Below are 27,785 nucleotides of genomic sequence, written 5' to 3' on the forward strand. Positions count from 1 at the left end.
ATCTGATTACTATTTGATTTCGGCGATTCGAGGACTATTACGTATAAATCCGTACGTATACGTAATACTCGGCTCGAGAAACTTTTAACGAGACGTTTTGCGACGATTTCGACGAAGGGATTTTATTGAAAATAAATATTCTCCTCGGTTAATGTTACTATTTCTTCATCCCTTGGTTTCTAAATATTACCGACTATTATGCAATTTTCACTACGTGCCACTATTTATGGTTAATAGGAAGATCTTTTTTTTTTTTTTTTTTTTTTTTAATATCAAATTTACACATCCGCACTACCCGAAAGGATGAAAAGTTTTCTTTCAATTTTTCGCTCGTTTAATCTTTAGGACTGAGTTAAACGTACCGATGCAATTGACAACTTTCGGTTTCAATGCCACCATACGAATGCGAACGAATAAACAAATTTCGAAAACAATTTTTCACGATCATTGTACAATGACATTGGTGCATTTCAGTGACTTGAGGTTTCAAATGACTTGGGTACAAGTATTCAAGCGACTTTCGAGATTTCTTTTACCGATTCAAAAAACAGACACCCTCTCTCTCTCTCACTCCGCGTGAGGGGACCGAATGAAAAAATAAATATCCCACCGCTACAATAATGTAGCGTAATAATTAGAAAAGTGTAAGGCTTACCGTTTGGCTCTCGTGGTCGAGATAGCGCAGTCCAAAGTACGCAGTCTCGAGTAGGTTGAGGTGCCGGAAGACCCTGTCCAGCAACTCCTGGCCCAAGTTGGAGTTCTGCAACAAGCAAACAGACACCGAAAACATGAATCTGACAAGTCGGCTCGGGGGAGATGAAAACCAAATGCCCAATTCCCACAGCCACCACTCTTCTCGCGCGCATATATATATGCACGTATATTACATGTAAGATTACTCCGGTACTCGATCAAACGATCAAATCCCGACCCCTGGATAAAGGGAGGGGGGGGGAAGAAGAAAAAATAGAGTCTGGAAATCGCGATAAAAGCTCTTTTGCCCATATATGTGACACAATCGTAAAATATACACACACATGTGTGTGTGTGTGTACGTAAGTGTCGTATAGATAATGCACCCTATTCGAAACAGATCCCACACCAACCCCCGCTGAGGGGCTTTTTACGAGTCTACGTAACGTGTACCGTATATATATACGTGCACGTGATTGTATGGACAAAAGTATCATCATCTCTGCAACTGTATATGCACACATAAAAGGAAAAATAAAGTCGAAATGGAGAAGAAGTAAAGCGCTCGCACGTGTGTACCCCATGGATTACATGCTAAACGCGTGCGGGAGTAGAAGTATATAGAAGGAGGAGGGGTGGAGGCTCGGCAGCGGGAGAAAAAAAAAAAAAAAAAGGGTCGACGCGTGCGTGCGTTAGATGCAATGCAAGGATTAGACGACGTCGCTGTCGACGTCCCGTTACACCTATTACGTATACCTATATAACCAGGGGAGGAGGGAGTCAAGTGATTGGGTGGAGCGCCACTCTATATATATGTATACACATACAGAGGGAGAGATGCGGCGTGTCCCTTTGGGTAAGGATGGAGAAGCGTAGAAGATGTATATATACGCGTGTGTGTGTACGTGGAGACGATATCGTCACGGCTCGGCGCAGACCCTCCGCTGGGAACCGGAAAACGATGATTCCGATCTCTTCGAGTGATGCGCCCTGCTGCAGTGAGCACCCATATGTGTGTTATATGGGCACATTGTGTGTATATACTTGTCTATATGATGATGGTGTGCCGCGGATAATGCTCCTCTCTGTGAGTTTGACTTTTCACGGGGTTTTTTTTTTTTTTTTTTTTTTTTTTCGTACGAACGTACTTGCCTTGCTATGGAGTCGTACAAAGGACGTACTTTTTTACTTTGGATCTCTTGGAAAAAGTTGAGACTCCGGTAGATGGTGAAACGAGTTGAATTTCTTGTTAATGGATGCACCGATGGATCTTTATTTTTTATTTTTTTTTACGAAAAGTGCATAAATTTGATTTTTAAATTTAATTTGAGTGAATCTTATGAGCTACAGTTCAATGAAAAGGAGAACAATTTAGAAAAGAAGCCTTCAACATGACTATGTGATGCAGGAGCGAAAACTATAAAAGGTATAATAACATTTCTTCCAAACTGTGCATAATAACAGTGGATTATATCATTGGTTTTCAACATCGCAAAGTAACGGTTGAACTCTGCGACAGTGTTATTTCGTTAAAGTTCATCAGTAACGAAATGCCCGTGCACCAAGTAAAAACAAAAAAATTACCCACGGTAGATTCGATGTTCCAACAAAAGTTTTCCCTAAAAAAAATGTAAAATTCACGCTCGTACGTACACACACGTAAGGTATCGTTGCGCGAGAAAAGTTGGTACCTTGGTCAGTGCAAGAACGACGGAAAAACCACGAGTATATACACGTACAAGCCGGGGAGCACACAACAACCCTCCCCCTCGGTGACTCCCCACATATTATGTACGTATATATACACCCACATAGCCGCGCCGCGAGGCGATTATTAAAATATTAAAGGGGGGTTGTCTCGCACACCCCTGTATACATACACTTTGGATTTTTCTTTTGTTGGCCGCCGCGCCTATTATATCCAGGGGCGCATCGGATATGAAAAGGATTTGTTTCGCACCGGGGAGGAGAGACGATATAGGTTTACGCCGAGGCGAAAAAAGGATCACCTGCACGGTGTGTGTATACATGAGACACACGACGAAAGAGACCAAGAAGAAGAAGAAGAAGTCAAGGAGAAGAGGTTGGAGGGAGGGGGCGAGCGTAAGCCTTGCTGGAAAGACACGGGGCCAAGACAAAGGAGCGTATTATATACATACACATGGGGGGGGGCTGGTGCAGCTCGAGTGGGGGGTGGAAAAAAAAGCCAAGAGTAGCACGCTGCAGAAAAGTACAAGTACACGACGCGACAGACGACGACAGCTACGAGAGGACGCGTATATGTATATATGTATACATTATAGGTTGTACATGCGTAAGTAGAGAGAGAGAGAGAGAGAGAGAGAGAGAGAGAGTTGGGTTCTGTGTCTCGGGTAAGTGTACACCTTGCCTCTAAAGTTGTAAGTAGTATCATGCACCCACATGTATACAGTCGCCCGGACAATTGGTCGTCCGAGTATTTTTTTTTTTTTTTTCTTCTTCTTCTTCTCAAACGAAAACTCGGGGAGCGAGGGCGCATTATGAAAATTGAAGGGAAGCCAGAGAGAGCCCTATCGAGCGCGTGATCAAAGTTTTGCGCCTGACGTGTACATATACACGCACGCCGGAGCTATGTAGGGTGTACTTTTTTGTAAAATCGATCGATCGAGTCTTCGTGGCTCCGATGAATGTCGTATACTTTTTCGGTGTGCATTACGCACATCATTCACTTTGCGCTCTTACGGGGAGGGTTGATTAAGATACGTACATGCGCGCACTTGAGGTCCAAGTAACGTCGTAATAACGAGCCTGAGGTGTAATTACACGGTCCTCGTGTAAATGTGTTTGCGTCACATATAACGAGCGGCAAAATCATTGACAGGCCACCGAGGCGCGAAATTATAATTAAGGAGCACACATATAATGGGGAAGTTTGACGCTCCGTTGATCAAATATATTATACAACTTGTCATACAGCTACTTTGGACGAACTATAAAATGTATATTTATATACGTATGTAAAAAATATACACAAGTGCGGATGAAAATTCGTGTTTTTCGACGCGCGTAAGAGTATCCGTGTACAATTACATTGTCTATAATTAATACGGGTTACTCCTTTCGCGCTGGAACGGCTCCGCGCCGTAACTAATTAAAAGCAGTGTGGGGGTGTGGGCGAGCTCGCGTTTAAACTCACCAGGAGCGAAGAAAAATCCAGCACATACGCGTTGTAACCCCCTTTTTTTTTGGGTGGGTGGGGGGAAGAAAAAATTTGCTGATAACATAGACGTGTGTGTATACTGGGGTAATGTATAAAACACTCCGTGGGGGAGAAAATACTTCATAATTAGCAGTTTTTCGCTTAGAAAGTTTTCTCCACCATCGTGTATACATTAGGGAGTTTTTCACGAGGAAGTGGGGATTTTTCTCGTATTTTTCACGGCAGAGTTGATGTTGGTTTTTTTTTCTATCTCTTTCTGTGTAGTTCTATTTTTGGGGGTGGATTTATGCAAAACTATACGGAGTGGTCTTTTTCAATAGTCGTATTGACCCAAACACTGGGTGGAAGAATCTTTTGGTACAGGTGGTATACATAATTTGCATGAAACTACGGTCGCTGTTGCTTTTGACTACAATTAGACTTACGGACGATTATTTTGTGGATTCAAAAGAAAATTCTTTTTTTTTTTAATTTCATGTGCGCCAGGGTGGAAAAAAAAAATCCAAAATTTTTTTAATCACTCGGGCAGGTTTCGACTTTTGTTTCATCTCGCGGTGTCTAGCCCCGGCGCGTGCAAAAAAAAAAAAAATGAGAGAGTCCAAAGGAAAAGGGTGCCCCAACGAGGCTTGGTTTGGTTTTCCGGAAAAATTTGCCCTAGAAAAAGCTCTACGGTTGGAAAAAAAAAAATACCCACATACACACTTTCCTAGACTGCACCGAGGGTATGTTTTTTTTTTTTTCGAAGAGAAGCGATCTCCTCCGGACGGCGTCTCGCTCGCAAACACTTCGTCTGCCCTTCGTGTTCTCCACGAGAGTTCACGCTTCAGGCCATAGACCCCCTCCCGCTATATACACGTGCACGACGACGACGACCAAGGATGAGCGAAGGAAGGCATATATAAATACACGTACGAGCGAGAAAGAGATAGGAGAGCGTGTGTCCGGTGTATTATATACATACATCCGAGAGAGAGAGAGAGAGAGCGGCGCAAGTGACGCGCGACGACGACGCCACTGCACCTATATGGGTACGCGAAATAAAGAAAAAAAAAAAGAAGGGATTCGCGAGGTGTGCGCGTGTGTGAGTGTTGAGAAAGGGAAGAAAGAGAGAAGGTAGGAAAGGATGTAGGGGGTATAGGAGGGTGAGGGTGAGGAAGTGGAAACAATGCAACACGTATACGTGCGGATACAGTGCAATGAGCCGGCCCTGCGTATATATACATATGTACATACGTCTCAACGAGCGGCTACAGGTATATTATATACTATATTCCTCTTTATATAATGTAATATATTACATATATATATGTGTGTGCGTGCCGTTTTCCATCTCCTTCATCGGTCTATTCTTTGCCCCTTTTTTCCAAATCTCTTCCGTGTGTTTCCCTTTGCAAACGACGGAATCGCTCGAAAAGACCCTTTTTTCCGGATTCACCTTCTCTGCGCGCATACGGTCTTTTTTTTTTTTTTTTTTTTTTTAATTTTTTTTACCGCTCCACGCAAAAGCCGGTGATTTCCGTGCGCGCGTTTGTTTTTCCTTGCCCACCTCCCTTCGAGGCTCCCTGGGTTTTGTTCAACAATTATTTTCCACAGAAATCCGGCCGGACGTGAAATCGGCGAGACGAGCCCTCCTTTCTTCCCCCCGGCATACACCGTACATAAGACCGACCTGCAGTATACCTGTAATGTATACACAACAACCCCCCTGCGAGTACACGGGAGGAGGCTTTATTTAGCGGAGCGGCTCCCTTATTAGCTACCGCTTTAAAAATGTACCCATCGCATATAGGAGCAGGAGAAGCGTTCTTCCTCCAGGATGACTCGCGACAAGGGGTGGGGCGTTGTTCTTTTGTGCGAGCCTTATTATGTTTTACTTGCGGAAAATTGCTTTGGCAACTCTTCTTCTGGCGGCTGCCCCCCCCTGATTGAAGAGCGGCCCCCGGCTACCACATAATATACATTATGAGTATACGTCCAGTCTTTGTTTCTATTCGTGCTGGTGATGGTTCCTCCTTGGCGCTCCGATTTTTCGAGCTCGGCGTCACGGGCCTACAGTCGAGATATATTATATACATGTATACGTACATTTTTCAGATTGCGTTGTTAATTGGTCATTTGTAGGGGGGCCGAATGGAGATTTTTTCAGGGAGGATTATTCATGTACCAAGTTTTTGATTAGTATAGTTAAAGTAAGATTGGTCTTTTTTTTTTTAATTTCGCGTACTCGCGTATACACGCGGTGGATGATGAAGATGGTTTTGGAAGTGGCAAAGAAAGTTGTTCGATTGCGCGGGCTCGTCCCAAATGTTAATTGGAATTCATGGAAAAAAGGGTAGGTATACATATTGTATTCAGGGGATGGGGAATAAAAAAAAAAAAAATTTTTTTTTACAAAACCATTACCCTTCCCCTTGAAATCATAGCTTGGGAGGCAATTTCCACGAGAAAGACGTTAAAATACTTTTTTAGTAAGCGGTAAAGGGTAATTTTTACCCTCGTTTTCATCTTGTATTTACGTCATCGAAGGATGGAAGGAAACAAGTACCCGAGGGGAGCTGCTTAACCTTTTTTTCCTTCTTGCGAAATATAATAAACTGATACCTCTACGTTTGTACCATTATTTCCAATTTTTCCTCAAACGGTATACTTCACCTATACCCTGCATCGTTCACTTGCGAGGCAAGGAAAACCCGAGATTTAGAGGCACTACTGTGTGATACATACCGTTTGAAGCCTCAAGATTTGAGTTACCTTTGAACCCGCAAACGTGTTCTGGGGTAACAATGGATCATAGCACTGCAGCGGTGCCAAAAAAAGCTAAAGCGAGAGAGCCAAAATGAGCGCAAGTAAGACGCAATGCACCCCCGCGTTTTTGGGACAAAAGTCGTCGCACCCACGTATAAAGCTTCGGGAGAAAAATCACGCCACACCGTGCGAGTATGCATTCCGTCTCGCCCTGAAATGGCGTAAATTAAAAAAAAAAAGGCCAGCATCGCGCGTCTCTTGTTTTCTCACTTCGCTTTCCACGCCAGTGTATCAAAACGAATGCACGGGGAAGCAACGGTATCGCCGTATTGTGATGATTGTGAAGAAAAGAGGGAAAAAATGAAAGAAAAACACGCGAGATTTTCCCGTCCATCGGCTCTTGCACCGTTTTCAGCGCCATCCTCGTCCGAACGCGAAATAATTTCCATCTCGCGCGCGTACAAGACAGTGGTGTATTACGTATACCTGAGAAGCGAGAAGAAACGCGTGTTGGTACGCAGACGACGACGCAGACGTACGTGATGGAAGAAAGAACGAGGAAAAGCGCGCGTACAATGCTCTCGTGGAGGGAAAAAATACGAGCGCCCTCTCTCTTTCTCTCTCTGTGTATTTTGTTGTACGCGTGGGTTTTTTTTTTATTTTTTTATTTTTTTTTGTAACGTAGATGCCTCTTTTATAGATAAAAGAAAGAAAGAGGGAGGGAGTAATGAAAATAGAAGAAACGAGCAAGCCAGTAAAAAAAGTGTACGTGTTTTACGCAGTGTGTGTTTTGTTATTAAAAAAGGAAGAAAAAAAAAAAAAAAAAAAAAAAAGAAGCAGAGACAGTGGAATGGAAAGGCAGAACATATACATACATGTGTGTCGAAAGCTCTCGTGCAAACGTGACGGGGGCGTGTCGCGTTGGACAACACAAAAGGCATAATGAGCGCTTGGGCCTCGTTGCGTGCATATATATATACATATATTTACAGTGGCGACTCATATGCCCACCGCCGGAATACTAAATTCGCCGTGCAGTATGTTACGTGTGTGTACACTGGACGACGACGGTGACGCTCGAGCTTCTTTACATGCCTCCTTCTTCGCATCCTCCCCAATTTTTTTTTTTTTTTTTTTTTTTTTTTTTCGCTGAAAAGGGTTTGCGTGCCAAGCTTCGTGTTGCGCGTGTACCGCATGTGTACGATATTTTTTAACTAGCTGCTGTGTCCTGATTTTTCATGCAAAGTTTAATTGTCAGGGGTGGGAGCTCGGCGTTTACACAAATGTGCACGTCTGGCCCGGAATTCGTGGAGATCTTTTTTTTTTTTTTTTTATTTCCTGGTGGGTTTTTATTGGAAAGTTTTAACGTTACTAGTTTTTTATTGATTTTGGCGGAGGCGACATTTTTATTCGCGATTTTTCGGCTCGAACGTGACTGTGTGTAGGGAAAAATGTCGGTGGGGAAGTGGTAACGCTTTTTTTCCCAAATTGTACGGAATTTCTCAAAATAGGGAAGCAATTCATCAAACCATGTCCATTGCTACTCTGCAACCAAAAGCAGGAAAAAATCATAAAGAAATCAAATTATTATTCTACGGCACACAACTATCAGTTTTTTCCAACTTTCGGCATCAATTAAAAAGTCTCGGACTCGCGTAAATTCGAAAGATTTCAGTGGCAGCCAAAAAATTCCTACGAGCGGAGTAAAAAAAAAAAACAAAAAGTCGCAAATGCGAATAATAGATGGCAAAACTTCCAACAAAGTCACGCGCTCGAGCACGTGGGGTATACACTTTTTTTTCCGGCGCCCGAAGCCGGATTCAACCGAGAATTAAAAGGGTTCGCAAGAAAACGCGCGGATTCTTACTCTAGAAAAATAAATCGCGCGTCTTCTTTCTCGGAAGTATAGAAATCGCTCGCGTCCCAGAGTCTCGCTCTACGAGAAAGTTGCGTCAGTATACAAGTATAGACAAGAAAGGGAGGGATGGCACGTTCAGCAGATGAATATCATGCAGAAGCAAACTCGGCCGGTTTTTGCGTTTTATTGCAGAATGTAATACTGTCGGCGAATAATGGCACTCTCTCTCTCTCCCCTGTATTTGTTTCTCTACTTTTCTTCATAACAAATCTGGGCTTATATTTTTTCTCCCTTTTGCTATACACTTGCATATACAGAAGAAATTCGTGTAAAGACCGGTATTATTAATTTTATTTTAATTTAATTGTACATTTTGTATGCATTTTGTACGAGGGAATATAATACATATGTTACATGAGCAGGCTCATAAATTAAAACCAATTGCAACGTTTCGCAACAACGTTTCGTTTCGTTTCGTTGAAAATTATTTCCAAGCATAAATAACGCGTTGCACTTCAAACGGAAAATTACGTATAAAAAAAAATTGAAAAAATATTTGCACCAAATGTTTGCGATAGGTCGGAGATTTTGTGGTACATATAGATATTTTTGCAACTTCAAGCAACAAAAATTAAAAAAAACTCTCTGTACAGTAGAGCGAAAAACAACCACACTCGAACGGAGAAAAACCCTCATCAACCATTCGACAAACACACCACTCGAGTTAATGGCAAGAAAAATAAAGGAGGCAAAAAATAAAATAAACTCACAGGAGCCGATCTCGATCTCCTTTCCCGGCACTTAGAACAACGCACCAAGTCAAAGCCCACAGCTCCTCCTTCCTCCGTCGAACTTTTCTCCCACAAATTACACTGCGCGCTCTCACCACACGGTAGGCACTTACACACACAAGCCGCACACCTAACGATTATGTCGTTACCCGCGTAGCCGCTGGGGGTATGTAATGCACAGGTACATCCACACACGTACGCTTGCAATGAAAGACAAGTGCTCTAACAGATAAATTTGAAAAATAAAAGTAAAGAAACAATAAATTAACGAGCAAAGGCACCCATCGTTAATACTACACTCGTACGCGTGTAATGTGCGTATCGAGGCGCGTGATTGATGCGGTGAGAAGAACTCGCGCGGGTACCCGTATACTCACCTTTACACATGTGTTCCCAGGTATAATTACGCTTGATGTGGAGCTTTTGGTATGCGCCAAATGGAGTTGGGTTTATTATTTGCGTACGCGTATATATTAAGCAGATGCGTCGACTGCAAAGGGGGTGTGGTACCTCCGCACATGCATCACATGCTGCGGTGACGATGAATTTTTTATGCGTGTCTGCACACCCCCCATCCCCCCCCCCCCTTTCTCGACTCTCACGCCGGTGCTGATCGCGCCACTGTGTAAATATTTGCAAATGCAACGATGAATAATTAAAAGCCCGTTGCTAAAATTGATGGCACGACGGTCGTAGTCGTGCTACACGTGTACATATATACATATACACTCATATATGTATGCGTAAGCGAGGAGGAGTCATCAGGTGAATAATTAAAGTGGCACGCCGATGTAATACTTATTGGGCCCGTGACCCGTGTTTTTGTCGTTGGGCGAGTTGTCGCGTTGTGTGTGCAGGGACTTTAAAGTTAATTAACATGCTCGGTTTTGTTGATGATATGGTGTACCTACGGCGCGAAAAGGGATCGCGGAGTAGGGAAATTAATCAGTGCTCGATGATTTTTAATCGGCACAGCCGTGCGCCCGGAAAAAAGGTCAATTACCTTTCAATGATCCCGTGTGTATGGATGCATGGGATTTACAAACGAAGATACGTCAAAATGTATCTTTTTTTTTTTTTTTTTTTGTTTATACGTGTACACGAGAACTTCTGTGAAAAAAAAAAAAAATCCAGAGTGGAGTCTTGTGTAGTTGAAAAAAAAATTTTTTCTGGTGGCACGTACACGTTGTGTGCACGTATACATGGGACGTGGAGAACTGAACAAATACGCAATAACTAAATACCAATGTTTTCTTTTAATTATTCTAATAAAAAGTTTTCACTCGAATATTTGTTAAATTTTTACTCGGGGAATCTAATATTTTTTAAATTGGAGAAATGTTTGTTAAGAAGCTTTTTTTCATGACTAAAATTTAATTTAAAATTTAAAATTAAAATTATATGACCACAAAATCTAACGAAAATCCAAGAGAAAAGACAGAACCTAATTTATTTCACTCTCATGATAACTTTCACGAGATTCCTCGAGGCTACATCTATATTATAAAATAAAAGAGAAAATATCCTCGTCGCAAAAACACCTCAAAAATAAATGTTATCCCCAGATGGACATTTTCCGGGGAATCCTTCATACGTCTGTGGTGTATTTCATTGAAAATAAAAGCACACACGCGAGCGTGAACGCGTGATTCGCTTTTTTGGATTAAAAAAAAACTCGCACCAAACCGTTCCGTAATCCATTATATTCCCTCCAACCCCCTGGATACACTACACCACTCTTGTCTCGTTCGAAAAAAAAAAAAAAAAAAAAAACCGCGCTAGCGAGCTGCAACAATAATCGCGCGCAGCCAAAACCGAAAACGCAAATCAAATTTACCCCGCGTCGTCTGAAAAGACCCAACTCGCGTGTTGCATTCTGAAAAAACGGGGGGTGGGTGAAGAGAAAACTATAAAGGTGAAGCTACACGTCGCGCTGCACGTGAATGATAACGCGCGAGCGGGAGAAAAACTCACCTATACCTATCCTCGAGGGCGTGGAGTCGAGTGGGCGCGAAGAATGAGGGGGATGATACGGCGGCGGCGGCGGTGTCCGTAGCGAAGGTGAAAACGCGTATATGTGTACATCCACGTATACGCGAGGGAGGAAAGAGTTATGCGCTTCGTGCATTATATACACACATATATATATGTATACATATGTATGAATGAAGGTGGTATATATACGTTGGAAGGGTGTGCAGGTGTAGGTATATCCCGGCTAGTTTGTGTCGCCGGCAGTCAGCCAGCTGGAAAACGGACTGACGAGCCGGAGGATTTTCAAGAGCAGCGGGGCTCTCTGAGCACGTGTGCGTGGGATGCAGTAGCGTCTGTATACTTACTCGCAGGAGCTTTCGCTCATTATCCTTCGGCTCTTCCACCCGACGTTGGATAGCCATTTTAGTTGATTGGTGACTGCGCCAATTTTTTTTTTAATTTCAATTTCTAATTTTGCAGTAGCAAGTATTGCTCTTTTTCTCACGACTGCAATAAAAAACGTACGCTGCATTGCAACTAAACAATTGGGGAAAAAAAACTCTTCGAATTAGCTGTGTCTTCAACTCCATTGCAAGGGTTGAGATTTAGGAGCTTTTTATTTGGGTGAAGGTGATGATTGAAAACCAACTAAAAAAAACCTTAATTTTCACCACGTAATGTAGAACAACTGTATACATATTATTTAAAATTCTGTAAAATCTTTGTCATAGCTTATAAATTTTTCCTAGTGTTATTATTTAAACTTTGTTTGCCGGGGTCGGTTTTTTCTGTGCCAAGATCAATTGGTAGGATCGCCCCACTCTACTTTCTTAATTGAACCCAGTAGTTTAGTTCTTCCAAACCAAATCGTACAAAATGTAAATGAGATTGTTTTTTAATTTTACAGATTTCTTTTTTTTACCGAAAAAACTCTATGGACGTTCAAATTTAAATATTACGCAGATCACAGCAAACGTTTTTTTGTACCTCACTCAATAACCCAACATCATCCCTTACAAGATAAATGACACAAAACAGAGTGCACGTAGCCTCCCTAAAACGCCTCACCCGCAATGATTATACCACGACCCCGAAGATTAACCCGCATCCTCCGTAATGCACCAGTTGGTACAAAAAAAAGAGTACTCCCCAGCAACCAATTTTCCTCGCTCCAAAGGCATATCGGGTCCTACGGGTATATATTACAGCAGCAGTGGTCCCTTATATACACTTAATAAACGCACGTAATCCGAGCGGAAGTTAAAGCTCGCGCAGCCGAGAAAATGAAGATTTACGGGTGAATGAATGGGATTACCCTCCCGAGCCGGCGGTGTACCAGTATAATGTATATAGACCCAAGCAGCTACGACGAAGTATGGGCGCGAAAAACGACGCCAGGCCAAACACTTGTTGCGCGAGTGCTCGGGTTGATGTGCACGGTCCATTGCAGCGCAATCTGGTTAGGTATACATGTGTACACGTGACCTTATTTCTCGAGCCTGCAAGCTCGACTCCTGCTTTTTGCCAATCGCTGATGAAGCACTGGTACGTACACACACGTAACACACGTAGGGAGGAGAAAAAGCGCCGTCCCGAGATTACGTCTCTTCCGTTCGATCGAACTTTTTCTCCTGTTTTTCGCATCACTCGAGTTAATAGAGTCGTTTTTCGATCTTCAGACTTGCTCTCGAAAAACCTACGAGCATCGAGTTACGACGAAATGGTACAAGGTTTCTCGCGACGCACATCGCAGCGAAAACAACAAAAAGTAATAAATAAAAACAGCAAACACTCCCCTCTGGCCTCAGAGAAGGCAATTCTCTGGATGTGCCGGCCGGCTCTTTTGAATTGATCGGCCCGCACGGAAGCAAAGGGAGTAGCGGCTGACGTGCTGTGCAAAAATACGCCCGTGTATTTGTACTTACCACGCGATGGATCTGAATCAAAAAATACATTTTTCTCTCGCTCAAGAATTTTGCCGGTAAAAGATGGTGCAAAGTGCAGATGTCAAGGGAAATGATGGCGTGGTGGAAAAGGAAATGGGCAGTAAAATGATCGTGGGATGGCTGCGTGACTCGCTTTTGCAACATAATATCGGGGGGTGAGGGGGGTGAGGGGGTGTATTAAATCTTTGCTACCTGGGACTCTCGGCACGAACCTATACGCCGCAGCGCTCTTTGCTCGGGTAATTGTTCGAAATTGAGGAGAAGGTGAGGGGCAGGAGAGAGAAAAAAATGGAGCAGATCATACGGTCATCATCGGGTAAAAATGCAAAGAGAAGAAGAAGAAGAAGAGTAAGAAGAAGATAAAGGAGCAAAAGAGATAAAGGCAAACGAAGGCAAAGGACTGCTGGGTGGGAAAAGGGATCGGAATAAGAGTCCTATAAGAGGCAGTGCAAGGCTTGCGGGTAGCGAGGAGAGTAGTCAGAGGTATATGCCCCGCGGGGGCCATAGAGTGCACACGGAGAGCATATATATATATATATATGTACCGGAGCAATCATCTTTCGGTCGCTTACGTGGGCTGCGCTCGCGTGCACCAAACGATCTTTCGCTTCGTCCTCCCTCCGCCCCATGTGTATACCGTCAGCGTCTTTGCTTCCTTTTTTTTCGCTCGACCTCTTGCTCCTCCTCTTACCGAGGCGGGTATATTACGAGCTCGGGGCCCCGCGTTTGGATTTCAAGCTTCCTTCGTCGTCGCCATCGTCGGCGTTCCACATCATTTTTCATCTCTGCTCTATTCGGGCAGCACGAGCTCGACGCCGGCAGTTAGCAACCGTTCATTTGGGAAGGAAGAAAACCCTCTCTCTCTTTAATGGCGGAGAACAGCACCCCCTGCGGCTGGTTTCGTCGTGGGAACCCATAGCTCCGGGTTACCCGCGAGCGAGCCACCGGACTGACCCTTCGAACGACGCTCATCTCGCGAGCTTCTATTTTTTTTTTTTTTTTTTTTTTTTTCATTTGTTTCTTTCTGGCTCTTTGATTTACGCTCCTTCTCCCGTGCGTGCGTTTAAAAAATAACGAATTTATGCGCGAGGGAGATTTTTTCTCTGAATCTCGACTGTATTTTTAAGTACATCCTGCGACATCCCGTATCTTCCTGATCTTAGCTGTAAAACAATGGGAAGAAAGGTGTGAAGATTTTTGATGATTTCAAAGTGATTCTCTTAAGAGTTCATGGGAAATCCATTTTTTTTGTCCAGTTAGAGTTTGAAATGGCATAATTTTTAAAATAGTTAACATACAATACAGTTTTTATGATTGATATCAACAGATTTCAATAATTTAATTTGATTTCTTTAAAAGCGCGGTCCAAATCATTTCAAGGACTTAAATGGTCCCTTGATTCGAAGGGATCTCTACAATCTGGATGTCCGCACAATTTGGTGATTTTTCAATGATGAATAGAGATTTGAGAATAATATCGAATACTAAAATTATAATGCACACGTGAGAGTTAAAAATTTTCTTTTACCAACCCATTACCTGACCATTATCTTCCGATAAATATTAACTCGGTGCCAATAAAGATCCTTCAGTGGTCCATAATTTATTTTTATTCCAGCCCAATGGCAGGCATCAGAGATTTATTATTCCCGTGTACACATTTTTAATGGTAAAGCTAAAAGCTATTTTCAGATTTCGAACAATAAGGTCTTATCGGTGCATGTACCATAAAGTACCTTCTCGGGCATAAAAGAACGTTGAATTATAAAGAGCTTTCATTTTTTTCATAGCTGAAAAATATATATATTTTTCTCGCTATTGCTCTTTCCAGAAAAATAAATTTTTCACGTTTAGTTTCCCTTCTCGTTCGCAGCTGCATTAAACGTCATTTCAGCGGTGCGTATTTGCTTTCCGGCACTTTTTCGGATTATATCTCGGAAAAAGTACGCTCGTCCTTCTTCATATGGTTAAATTATCGTATATCTCGAAAACGAAGGTACAGGAAAGTGTTGATCTTTTGAATTTTTTTTCAGTAAGGTTTTATGCTGTGGATTTTTGAAATCTCTTCCAAAAGTCATTAAAAGCTTAAGATCTTCTCTTTTCACAATTAGAGAAAGTGGCTTTCAAATTCATTTCACATTTTTAACGAATGAAAAATTATTTAAGAATTAAAAAAAATTGAAACTTGGAAAAATAAATCGATAAAACAAAAAAAAAACCAACATCCCTGCAGGCAAAATTTCTGCACTTACAACAGCGATAACCGAATGCACGGCCAGACGAAACCTATCCGCTGACCTTTGTCTCCGGCCAAAAAGAAGGAAAGTTCGAGTATAAGCATCGATCGCGCCGAGCCCCATCATCACCTCTTCCCCTGCAGTATACTACCTACCATCCGGTAAACTTTGGAAAAACGTCTCCACCCGAATTAACCTCGCCGACTCTTCTCAGCCTGTATCTGCTCCCTCGTTGGAAATTTGAAACTTTTATCCCAGTCCGCCTGGCGAACTTTTACGCGCAAGCGAAAATTCAAACGGGGAGAGCTTTTCCAGGCTGTAAAGACTCGAAGACCAGGTCCGCATTTAGTTTTCGGACCTCGGCATCTCTGGACTGTCGTATTTTATCACGTATCTTTTTTTTTTTTTTTTTTTTTTTCATCAATCACCAATTTCCACAATTACTTTTGTACGTTTACATCGAGAAACAATCACGTTTTTTGAGAGAAAAAAAAGAAAAATTCTCCACGGACGTTTTCCTCCTCGCGAAAATGCATAGACACGAGCGCGCGCTTCATTTCCCTTTTATTCGTTCGTGAAGCTTTTTCCGATTTCTATTCGCACTTCTTCCCCTTGTGTACTCTGCACTTCGATCCCGGCGACGGGTGTAGTACGTAAGGTACTCCCTGAATATTCGTGGGATTAAATTGTGACGACTCGCCCTATTCTTTCGATTTTTCTGTCTTTGCGCCCCTTAGGTGATGCTCTTTTACATTGATACGTGTCAAGAGTTGTTCGAGGGTCAGTGAACTAAAATGGTAATAGATGGAAAAAGGGAATCGATGATTAACCGACGGGCTACACCCACGAGTTTCCCTTTTCACACGAACGGCGTGTGTTACTATACCTCTTTTTTTGCCTCTTATCTCGGACGCCTTTTGACTTAGGCAACCGATCGGTTTTTTTTTTTTTTTTTTTTTCAAGAGTTTTTTTAAAGAGATAAAAAGAGGAAAAGGGGAAAGCCGAAGGCGTTTCGGGCACACGAGACTCTTGGATGTGGGTTTCACTTTCAACTTGTTGATTCGGATGACTGGGAGTTATATATTATAGTGCCCTATTGGTATATATGAAATACGATCGAGCACGTTTGACTGCTAGCCTTTGCCGGATGTTTATAATTGTGATCTACTACCGTCGTAGATTGGTTTTAGTTGCTTTATCTCCTTATTTCGACGATATTCTCAACCAAACAGTTCCAAGACGATTTTTTTGTATCAGTGAAAACTGAACCTGTATAAAAACATCATTGGGGCACCAGAGTGTCAATTTGTCATCCCACATACGAAATACATAAAAACCTTGTAAGTTAAAGCGAAAAACAGTGGTTACGATGTTTCACACGTATCAATCGGTGAGCTGAGCTTATAACTGAATCTGTAGCTTTGACAACAACAAGAGGTCGTTGCTCAGTCGATTAATCGATTAAGGTTTGAATCTAAAGACAAAGCGTTCGGCTACGTTAGAGGGTTGTCCGTATGCGAGAAGGAGCACAGGCAGGCAGGGAGAAACAGCAGGTGGTCACAGTGCTCTATGGGGGCAGGTAAATGCCGTGGGTGTAATTTTTACGGGAATGAAAAATGTGATTCCAATGTTGTGTCACAGGGGAGTCTAAAAATCAAGGTAGGCGAAGATAAGCGATTTGGTGGTATGGAAACCCAACGCAGTTGCTGCATTTGTTACGAGATAGATACCGAGGACTTTTTTAGTAAAAAATTATGATTTGGAATTCGATCCGTAGCTTTGCGCATACCCGAGCCAAAATTATTACAAACCATCCGTATAGCTTTTGTTTTTTTGGGCAATTGAAGAAAATTTGGTGACTTGTAGGACGCCAAAGAGAGGAAACATTGTCCAAATGGTAATCCACCGTCCCAACGATGCACGGGAGAGTTGGTTAAGGAACAAAATCATCCTCATAAAGATGAGAGCAGCCACAGTGAGTCAACACTCTAGGGGGAGATGGATCGTTTGTTAAGATGGATAATAGGAGTAGATCGGATAAGCTATATGCCCTGTGTAACCGTACAGTCGGGGGTGTTGTCCTCACTGCATTTTATTGTCTGTGAATGCATTGGAAGAAACGTTTCCACCCAACTGTGCGATGACTGTACGAAAACTAACTTACACGAAGATTAAAAACCAACAAGATCGAGTGCACGACTGAAATTCATGTATTAAACATGATGAGTGCAGTTGGAGTGTGATGTGGTATAAGTCATGGAAAAACCAATGTATCTAAGATCTTGGATGATGCACACAATACGGTTGTAGACCGCAAGTGACTGCTTTATATTTGGGAATCGGAGTGGTGAGGGTTTTTTCCTAAGTAGAAAAAAAAATGTAGATGATTGTAACGAGGGGTCAAAAATATATGATAAGTAGTGCAAGTTTTACAAAAAAAAAACAAAAACAAAAAAAAAAACCATCACGATGAATGTGGATAAAAGTCACTGAAACATATTTTATGTGTATTGCATAATGATTTACGGTGGCGCGTGAGTCACGCAGGATACGGGACTAGACACAAAGTCACTCGACCAAATTGTGTTAAAAGTCACCTAGAAGGCACGCGGCGTAGTTGGTAGTGAAGCAATTTCCACATCTGACATCACTTGTAGTAAAACAATTGGACGTGTATGCCATGATTCCCAAAAGCACTGTTGATTTCATCTTGCCAACTGTTTCGGTGAGTCAAAGACATCGAGGTCGGATCGAACGAGCGATTCACGGCAAAGTCAATTTTTACCATTTATCTTGCGCAAAGCCTCCACCGGTCGACGAGCATCGAAACACGCAAACCTTGTGTATAGGCACGTATATCCGTCGTCAACGGTCACGAAGGTGGTAATTCCCCGATGGAAATTTGACGGACACCGGGGACGAGATGATGCGAAAAATGAAGTAGGTACTCTTCTCACGCTGCAACAAAGCGCCGGCGGGCACGGCGAAAAAAAAAGAAAAAAAAAAAAAATCCAAGCACGGGTTTTGTCGTGCCCCCGGGTGTGCGAGGTCGAAAACATTACGAGTGGCCAAGAGGCAATTGTTTCCAAGGAATCTCGTTGCCCCTTGAAATCATGCAGGAATGCCATTGATGGTATAGCTCGAGTTAAAAACCGGGTGGAGGAGAGACCGTTTAACGAAATTGTAAAAAAAAAGAAAAAAGGTAAGGAGGGAAAAGTCAATAATTTCTTCGTGGGCCTCCGAAAACTCGGTGAAGCAAAAACGAAGGAGAGGAGAGAAGCGAAGCCGCAGGGGAGGCAGAAGGAGCGTTTTGGGGGATAAAGAAAAAAAAAAAAAAAAAAGCTTGGCGAAGAAAGCAGAGCCAAGCAAGCGTGCACCTGTGTATTAGACGGAACCGAGGGTTTGCGTAGTGGTACAGTAATTCGCAGCTTCTCGGAGCTAAGCCGGAGAAACTGAGCGCGATCAGCACGCAAATTAGTGGGCCGGCTGGTAATTTCGACTGCGCGCGCGTGCTAGTGCACGGCTATCGGCCTTCTTAGTAATAACAGGGTCAGTTCGAACTCCTGCCGACGCATCTTAGGGTATAATGTATGTGTATGTATACATATATGTTGCAGACGGCTGGAATTCCAGTGTGCATATGTATAACTCTGGAGATTAATTTTTTTTTTTTTTTTTTTTTTTTTTTTTTTTTTTTTTTTTTTTTTTAATAGGAGCTCGCTCGAGTTTTGCTTGGACGTGTGCTCCCCTTGCTATCGATGATTGGAATTCAATCGTGAGTCGTAAAGAAAACTCGATGATTGCACTTTTGTCTTCTATAGGCAAAAATAAGTACAAAATTGCCATTAGAGCTTATGTTGTCACTTCTGGCTTGATTTCTTTGTTGATCGAAAAATCACTCGTCGAAGACTGCTTAAAAAATTTTAACTGATTCCTTACATCGTGCCCATTACTTTATTTTTTGGTGCAATACTTTTTTATTACATTAAAGTTAATCGTATAGAATTTGAAATAAAATATTTAAATAGTTTATCAAATACTTTGGCCCTTTTTTTTCAAATTCTAAGTGCTTTTCCTTTACTAGAGAAAACAAATTTTTGTTAAGCACTGTGTCATACAAGTATCATATTTTAAATAAATTTAAAAAGTAACCTGTATGCCCCAGGTACTTATAAGTACATAAGTATCGTTGGATGCTTATGCTTTTAATTTTGGCATTAAAAAGTAATGACTGAGTGGTAGTCGTTCGTCGTTTCGCTTTTAAAGAGTTGACAGAGCGTCCAAAGAGTTCAAAGACGAAATTAAATGCTTTTCTATGAGCATAATTTGGGACTTAACGCAAAACTACATGGAATCGTAGTCATTTACGATTAGAAAATTATATTTCTTTGCACGCATAGAGCGGACATTTTTAATTTGCTTTGAGTTTAATGCTGACGGAGTCTTGTTGATGATGAGTTTCACAAGTACTCGAGTCAACGTAGATAAATTTGTATTTGGAAGCGAATGGATATGAAAGAGGGTTTTTTTCCTGTCGTTCAAGTGTCACCGAGTATGAAAAAAGTGGTGGCCAATTAAGAGCAGGAATAATATTGCCGGATTATATTTCCTAAGCAATGCAATGCCGATTAATATTTAACGCTTACGAGTTACTTTTTGATTTAAAAAACATAAAATAAAGATTTATGAAGGGCTTCCCGATTAGGACTATTGTTAAATAAGATAATGTCAGAAGTAAAAAGTAATAATGTCTGTATCATAAGTAATTTTAAAAATTCTTTAGATTTCTCAGCTTTAGTAGACAATTTTTAATAAAGGCTTGAGGAGTAATCTTGAAGTAAACAATTTTTCAAAAACGAGGTAATGAAGGTAAGAAAACAAATGTAATAAAAAATAAAAATGAACAAATAATTTATGTGATGGTCGCAAAGCACTTCAATATAATCACTTTAATATACAATAATGCACGTTTATACATAAAAAACTAATAATTAAAAATTTATTTGAATTCATTGAAGTATTCTTAAAAGAAACAATAATCAAATTCAATTAAAACTTTTTCAAATAATACTCATGATAATAATAATAATAATAATAATAATAATAATAATAATAAAAAAAAGTAAATAACTTGAAAACAGTATAACAAACATAAACTATTTTATTTTGAAACCTAAATACAATGACTATTTAGCGTGACCACGATTTCTGTCATAAACATCGTGTGTTTGAACAAAATAAAATGCCATAAAAAAAAAAAAATCTAATTGAAAGTTGTGTCGTCCGAGAAAAAAAGTTTTACACATCGAGCCCTTGATACCCAGATTTCCCCAGATCTTGACATTCACAAGTTCCGTTGTAATTTTCTAGGCACACGTGGGTAATAGTTACACGTACATACGTAAAATTAAATGTAAATTCTTACAATTAGACGTGACCAGAGTACACACAAGTGCAAAATTACCCTCTTCCGTGAAAATAATCATCACCTTGGCTGGCAAGGCAACAACCCCCTTCTTTTCCCTAATTAACGTTCCCCAAGCACGGCAAGTACGGTTCATCGCGTAATGGATTTCCATGAGGTAAGTACTCAGGTCTAATTACAGATAATCAACTTGAATAAGCGCAGCACAGCACCCGTTAACAACAACAACAACAACACCTATACAGCTTGCTCGTACGTAAGTGTATATATATATATATATATATATATATATATACGCTTCACAGCTAAGTTGTACAAGTGCAGCTCTCGAAAGGAAAAATATACTTATGTGAAATAAACCCCCTATCAAACGATCGTACGAAAATGAAATCACTCAACCTTCTCGTCCCACCACGAAGTTACTAGTCCAATGCTCATACCGTCCCTGCACCAAAGCCCTCTAATTCCAAGCCCAAGCTCCCCATTATACGTCCAATTAAAGAAAGGACCCCGGGCGAGCTAAAAAATCCATTTACACCGAGCATGTTTTTTTTTTTTTTTTTTCATCTCACAGCATATATTTTGGCAACTCGAGCGTTATAGCTCGTATTTTTTCTCGGCCCGATCCTCCGTCAAGCTGCTCCTTGTACGCGTGCACACAACTGTCCTAAGTACTGCGGATGGTGACACCATGCAAACGTTGATGTACCCTGCACCCCCGCGCGTGCACGTTTATACACATATAGACGTACCATATGTAGGGTGGTATAGTTCACTCGAGCCCTATGCTATGCCCGGGCAGGTATAATTAACGAGGAGCGCCAATTAAGTGCGTGTGTGTGTGGTGTTATTTTATTCTGAGTCAGCGTCTTTTTCGAGAAGCAAAAACTACTGCTCTCTCTCTCTCTCTTTCTCTCTGTTGGATACGAGGGCTCCGGGGCCTTTTTTTCTTTCGTTACTCATTTCTCGTAGGAAAAAAATCTCTTTTTTTTTTTTCATTCTTTCTTTTGAACCACCAATATTATCTTTTTTTTTTTTTTTTTTTTTTTTAACCGATGATTGCCCGAGGATTTTTTTTTTCGCTGGCGCTATCGTATAAATCAATGGCTCCCTTACGCCCTCCCGAGAAGTGCACTACTTTTTCGCCAATGCCCTTAGTAATATTTATGACGGCATAGTATCCTTTCGTGTTTGTAAACCTACAATTAAAGCGCGTTTTAAAACAAGCCATCGAGGCACACTTCCTTGGAGCAAAACACGTTTGGATGACCGTTGCTCACGTGCAAACAAATTGACCAATAATTGGTTTCATTTGTAAAAATCACTGGACGTTGTTGACCATTCCAACAAGTTTTTTCGAGATCATTTGCACCTTTTTTTTTATAAATTTTTAATAATAACGTTTGTTGAAACGTTGCGTGGTCCAGATCATCATACCAGAGGGTGTACATCACATGATTTATTTATTTAATTTTTTGTTTTGTCCAAAGGATTTAATTTAAACTTGCGCTCCTATAGGTACTTGGTTTCTGCTAATTTTAATTCGACACGGTTGTTCTTTGATGTTTCATGGGTTTGAAAAATCATGGAAATTTTGCATCAAAAGTTTTACAACCTTTGGCGAGGAAGAAAAGTTGTTTTAAAACCCATTCATTTAAATGCGTTTCTATTGCAACTACATAGTAATATACCAACATAAAAAAACATAAAAAGCGCACCAACAAAATGAAATGAAAAAAAAAAAAAAAAAAAAAATTTACCGCTAAAAACCTGGTCTATAGAGAAACATTTCCTCGATTTGAGCACTCATTACTGCTCCTCTTGTTCTCCTCGAGAAAATTTCACCTCGTTATAAAATCTACGTGCGAATGGAAATGAGGGAAAAACGCGACCGCGGTCGAGTAGTGTTTAACTAGATGAATGTTAGAGCAAGTGCGAGAAACGAAATACAACTTCTTTTCATTTAAATGCGCGCGCCACCCGACGTGCCGTAATATGAACCTATGAAATACAAAGGCTCTATGCTCACGGTGTAGGCGTAGGTTTTTTAATTATAGCTTATACCCAGGTGTACTCTCACTCGCGTCTCCTTATAGAATCAACTTTTAATAAGTCACTTTAAGGGTTTTGACGCGGAAATCCAGAAAAATTTACGGGAATATTTCGACGGTGAAATTTTATTTTTGCGCAAAAAAAAAAAGTCTCGTTACACTTGTTTAGCTTAACGAAGGGTGTGCATTTGTTTTTTTATTTTACTGCAGATTGGGAAAAATTATTTTCAACGACGGTGATGTATTATCTTGTTGCAGATTGCTGCTTATGCGCGAATTTTCATTTTCAGAAGATTTTAATTAAATCTCGTTTTTGAAGTTCGAAGAAAAATAGTTATTTTGCTTTTGCAAAGTTGCGCTTTGTTAATACGAGTACAATAGACAGAGTCAATTCTTTGATACTCAACTTGTCGTGAAGGGTGATTATTGTTGACGTAGTTTGACAAATTTTTTATATTAATAGGTTAATTATCGTTTGAAGTTAAGAGAAAGCACTTTTGATTCTGGTGACTGAAGTTTTAAAATATCGGTTGTCCTAAGTTTACTTGAACAAAGGGCCCTTGCATTTTCAAAAAAGTATAATTTTTTTTGTTTATTTTGTAACTACTTTTTATAAAATAATAATGTAAATTCAATTTTTTTCAATCATAAGAAAACTCACCGAAATATTTCGGATTTAATTTCCAGCTAATGAGGTTTGATTATCTAGACAATGAGTGCTTTTATCATGATAAGTACTAGGTACTGATTATGTTTTTGCACTAAAGTACCGGTGATGCAATTCAACAACAACAATAAGCAATTGTGCCACCAACATGAACCTCTACAGTAATAACATTTACATAATCTTCCGAAAAATCTATTCCTCAGTAGGATCGTCTTCATATTTATTAGCCAAACCATCAACGACCACCAAAGTGTCGTCGTTATATACGTGACATCCGGTAAAATTGAACCAACAACGACCACCACCTCCAACCGAACAACCACGTATCCATATCACGTATAGGCAAGCCTATACATTTGCATTGAAGTGGTCTGATGGATATCTCCTGTGGATGTAGCCTCCAAATTGTTTACGTATGATAGCAGCGGCGGCGAACGTCAAAATGATGCATCGACGCTCAACGCCCATCGTACACATGTATAAGAGGCCGATGCACCATGCGAGCGGCCATCAGACTCCCATTAGGATCTTCCTCTGTCTCTCTCCTCTGCTTCTCGTGCACGTACCATTCAGTGTGAATAATGGCACGAGCTCAAGGTCGGCGCGATCGGTATATAATTCGGAGCCTCCTCAAAGATTACTCCGAGACGCGAGTACACGTCAGAGTGCGTGTACAATGTATACGCATTATATCCTCTCTTGCACATCGAGAAGCCATGTGTCCTCTCTTTCTCTGATGCATCTCGTGCAACGATGATATGTATACTCTGCACGTCGCGGATGTTGCCCCGTGTACATTACGGCCCCACGTGATACCGATCGAGGGAGGGGGGGGGGAAAGCCGATTTTACCGCGGCTCGAGAGAGTCGAGAGCCGATTGTCGTAGTAGCTGCTTGAGAGATCGCGAGTTGGCGCGAAATAACGAGAGCTTTCGGGGGGGGGGGGACAAGTGTATCGGCTCCGAGTTCGAGAGTACACTGCACAAGACGATCGTGAATTGGGCGTTTTGGGTTATTTTGGTTTTGTCGACGTAAGCTGTATTATTATATTATACGTGCAACTTATTGTAACCACGTGTGCAGGGTAATCAGACTGTTCTTTGTATAAAGTGGGGATTATCAGTGTATTTACGACTCTGAGTCAAACATATTTTATGAACGCTCGTTGCACACGTTACAAAGTCGTGTGTTTAACCCTTGCTACAATCGATGCACGCCTTCCTCATGGCACGTAGCATTTTAAAAACGTTGGAGATAACGTTGTTTTCCACATTTCTCAAAGTTGTAAAAAAAAAAAAAAAAAAAAAAAAGATGTAATAAATTTAATTGTAGTGTTCGTACCTAGTGACGAATAGTCTACGGCGCTCGAGGAATCTGCGAAGCAGCTCCCAAGGGACTCCTCTTTCCGTGTGCCTTTGCCCCGTTCGGAGGACCTGCACCAGATACGAGTGCTGTTTTTCTTACCGAGGGTGCAAAAAAAGGTCACATTGATTCTCATGCAAGACGCTCACATTTTGTGGTGATTTTTTTATCAATGATAATATATTACTTTTGTTTAAAAAAATAATATCTAGTACTTACAAGTATCTCATGATGAAAAAATTACCATTTTATTCGCCACCCCCACTTGAAACCCATAACGGCACATTTGGCCAAAATCTGCCGAAACGGTAATTAAACCCGCGCGCTCGATCGGCAATACGTGGTACACGCGATTATACTTACACCACCCGAATGAAAAGCTTATTTTTTCGGAATCAAAACCAAACTCCCTATCATACAGCTCCGGCGCATCAATGGCCAAAGCAAATGCATACCGTGTATACAGAGGCACACACCCGTGTCTCTCGCGAGGATCAATGCGAATCTTCTTTTCTACCATCGGCTATTCCATGCGCATACGTATGGCAAACATGGCTACGCTTACGAGTGTATTATACACACGAATGAAAAGATTCATTAGACGGCAGAAGCAATTACCCGCTTGGTTTTATTTTCTTCCATTTCCTTTTAGTTTTTTTCACTGCTCCTCTCTTATTTCATTAACGGAATAACAAGAAGACGACCCCGGCTGCGCCTAAATGCCGGGCTCTCCTTCCGAGCTACCAAAACGACGGCTAGAAAAGTTAAGAGGAAAAAAAAGGGTCCGATGGGTACAGGTAAATCGGAGGCAGTTGTTAAGGGGGAAGCGACGGACAATCAAAGCGGAAAAGCCTCCTCGAAGATTTTCCGCTTTGCGCGAGGTAAGGGACGTGGGGGTTGGAATTAAAAGAAATTCTCTTTCGGAATAAATGTCTTTTGATCATCGTCCTGCGGGGGGGGGGAGCCCGACTCGGTTTCTATGCAGCTTCTCGCAAGGGCTGAGTCCAGTAAATAATTAGCTCGACTGTTGGCGTCTTTTTCTTTTTTTTTTTTTTTTTTTTTTTTCCTTTCTGTCGCATCTCTGTTCATTTTTCTTTCGTTCTTTTTCATTGCGCGTGGCTACCCGAGCGAGCTTTTTTCGTCTTCAAAACAGATAAAAGCTCCTAAATTCGGTCCTATTATATACGTAAACTCTTCTCCACAGCTGTTTCGTCGATCGCGAACAAAGGTCAATACGGTGAATCGTGTTTGCATAAATTCCAATCAATGTATGCATATAGCAAAGCTCGATGAAATTTTAAAAATAGATTTATTGGTAAATCAAAGTTATATTGAAGCAGTACTGTACATACACGAAAATACAAAAAATACTTTGCACACTAGAGAGTTGGAATGGATTAAGTTGTGCGAAAAATGATTTATAAAATGCTGGAGGCTTGTAATCGAGGAGGCGATTAAATTAAGATCGACACTTGAACTCGCTGTTCCTTTATTTCAAGCGTCTTTTCCACGCGATTAATATTTTTTCCTGTTTTCCACAATAAATTTGGTTCATCACGAGAGGTCTATTCCATTTTTTAATTTTTTTTTGTTCATTCGCGATATAACTTACTATTCTCGAGTAATGTGGCTCAAAAGATCATTTCTAACAAGCGTTGGATGACTACATAAATACCAAAACACACGTATATATGTCCGACAGGATTAAAGAAGATTAGCGAGTAAAAAAAGTATAAAATTTACTCACAAGAACGTCCTGCAGGAGCTCGTACTCGTCGAGAAGGATGACCTTGCAGTGCAACAGCCGCGGCCTGCGATTACCGGAAGGCCTCAGTCCCGGGCACAGCCAGTCGACGACCATTTCTCCCTTTGTCCCTCACTCGCTCCTTCCCCGCCGATGATAATCCTCACCTCTTGTCGTCCTCCTCGATGTCGCGTATACGTGTGGCTATACTGGTCATGTGCCTCATGACATCGCGCCCAGCATCCTCCTCTCTGTAACAAGAGAAGTGCGCGAGACGTGGTCTTTAGGGGAATTTTGATATCTGCCGGTGTAACGCTTGAGCCAGAGCTCGCTCTCTCTCTCTCGTCTGGACTTACTCTACACATACATGTGACGGGGGAATCGCGGTGCCCTTTGAAAATAATAATACCTAATATTGGGGGCTATCATACCTCCTGGAGGTGCCCAAGTTGTGTATGAAATTTACTGGGAGCTTTTAAGAATTTTTACCATTAAGAATCTTAATTGGTGATTCAATGTACGAACAATCTTTAAGGAGTTGTTGTCTTTTTTCATCTTTTATATTTCTATTGAGCTAGATTTTCGTAAATATGGTTCATAGTTTTCCTCTTTCTTTTTACATTAGGTCAAAGTAGCCTATAACCGTACATAGTTGTGCATATAATTACAATGTAACATTAACTTTAAAATTTCTTGGATGACTGTTGAATAAATACTCGTAAGTTACCACCCCCCATCTTAATCGATAAACAAATCCTGTGTGTAATTCGTAGTGGATGTAGTATAATCCTTGAAAAAAAAAAAAATATTGTAAATGACCAACTCTCTAAATTTCATGATTTGCATAAGTGAAAAAGATTGATTGTCATTGGTAAAAAAGTGAAAAGTCAGGGTTGTTTATTCGCACCCACTCGATATAAATTCCCATTCTATGTATTTATCAGTAACCCAACTAACGATCTTGATTCAAATAAAAATAATTGTACAACATAGTTAGTTCACATAAGTTACAAGTATTATACAACTTTGAAACAGTGAAATCGTCCATTTCACTGCAAAAACATAGTGTACACTATGTACTAGTTTGAAAAAAT

General features: G+C 41.1%; 1 protein-coding gene across 2 annotated transcripts in view; it reads right to left on the reverse strand.

Annotated features, from left to right (window-relative positions):
• LOC106636888 (band 4.1-like protein 4) overlaps positions 1-26,808 on the reverse strand; it is a 41,152-nt gene extending 14,344 nt beyond the window's left edge. For both annotated transcript variants that reach the window (XM_089592912.1, XM_023389370.2), the window contains exons 1-2: positions 26,695-26,808; positions 656-760 (exon numbers count right to left, since the gene is read on the reverse strand). In XM_089592912.1, the coding sequence (XP_089449038.1) occupies positions 656-760; positions 26,695-26,808 (219 nt within the window). The remainder of the gene's footprint in view (positions 1-655; positions 761-26,694) is intronic.
• Positions 26,809-27,785: the final 977 nt, after the last annotated feature.

The sequence above is a fragment of the Copidosoma floridanum genome, unplaced genomic scaffold (genome assembly GCF_036245765.1).
Source record: "Copidosoma floridanum isolate Cflo_tuat_1 unplaced genomic scaffold, Cflo_Japanese_pri ptg000019l, whole genome shotgun sequence".
Classification (NCBI taxonomy): Eukaryota; Metazoa; Arthropoda; class Insecta; order Hymenoptera; family Encyrtidae; genus Copidosoma; species Copidosoma floridanum.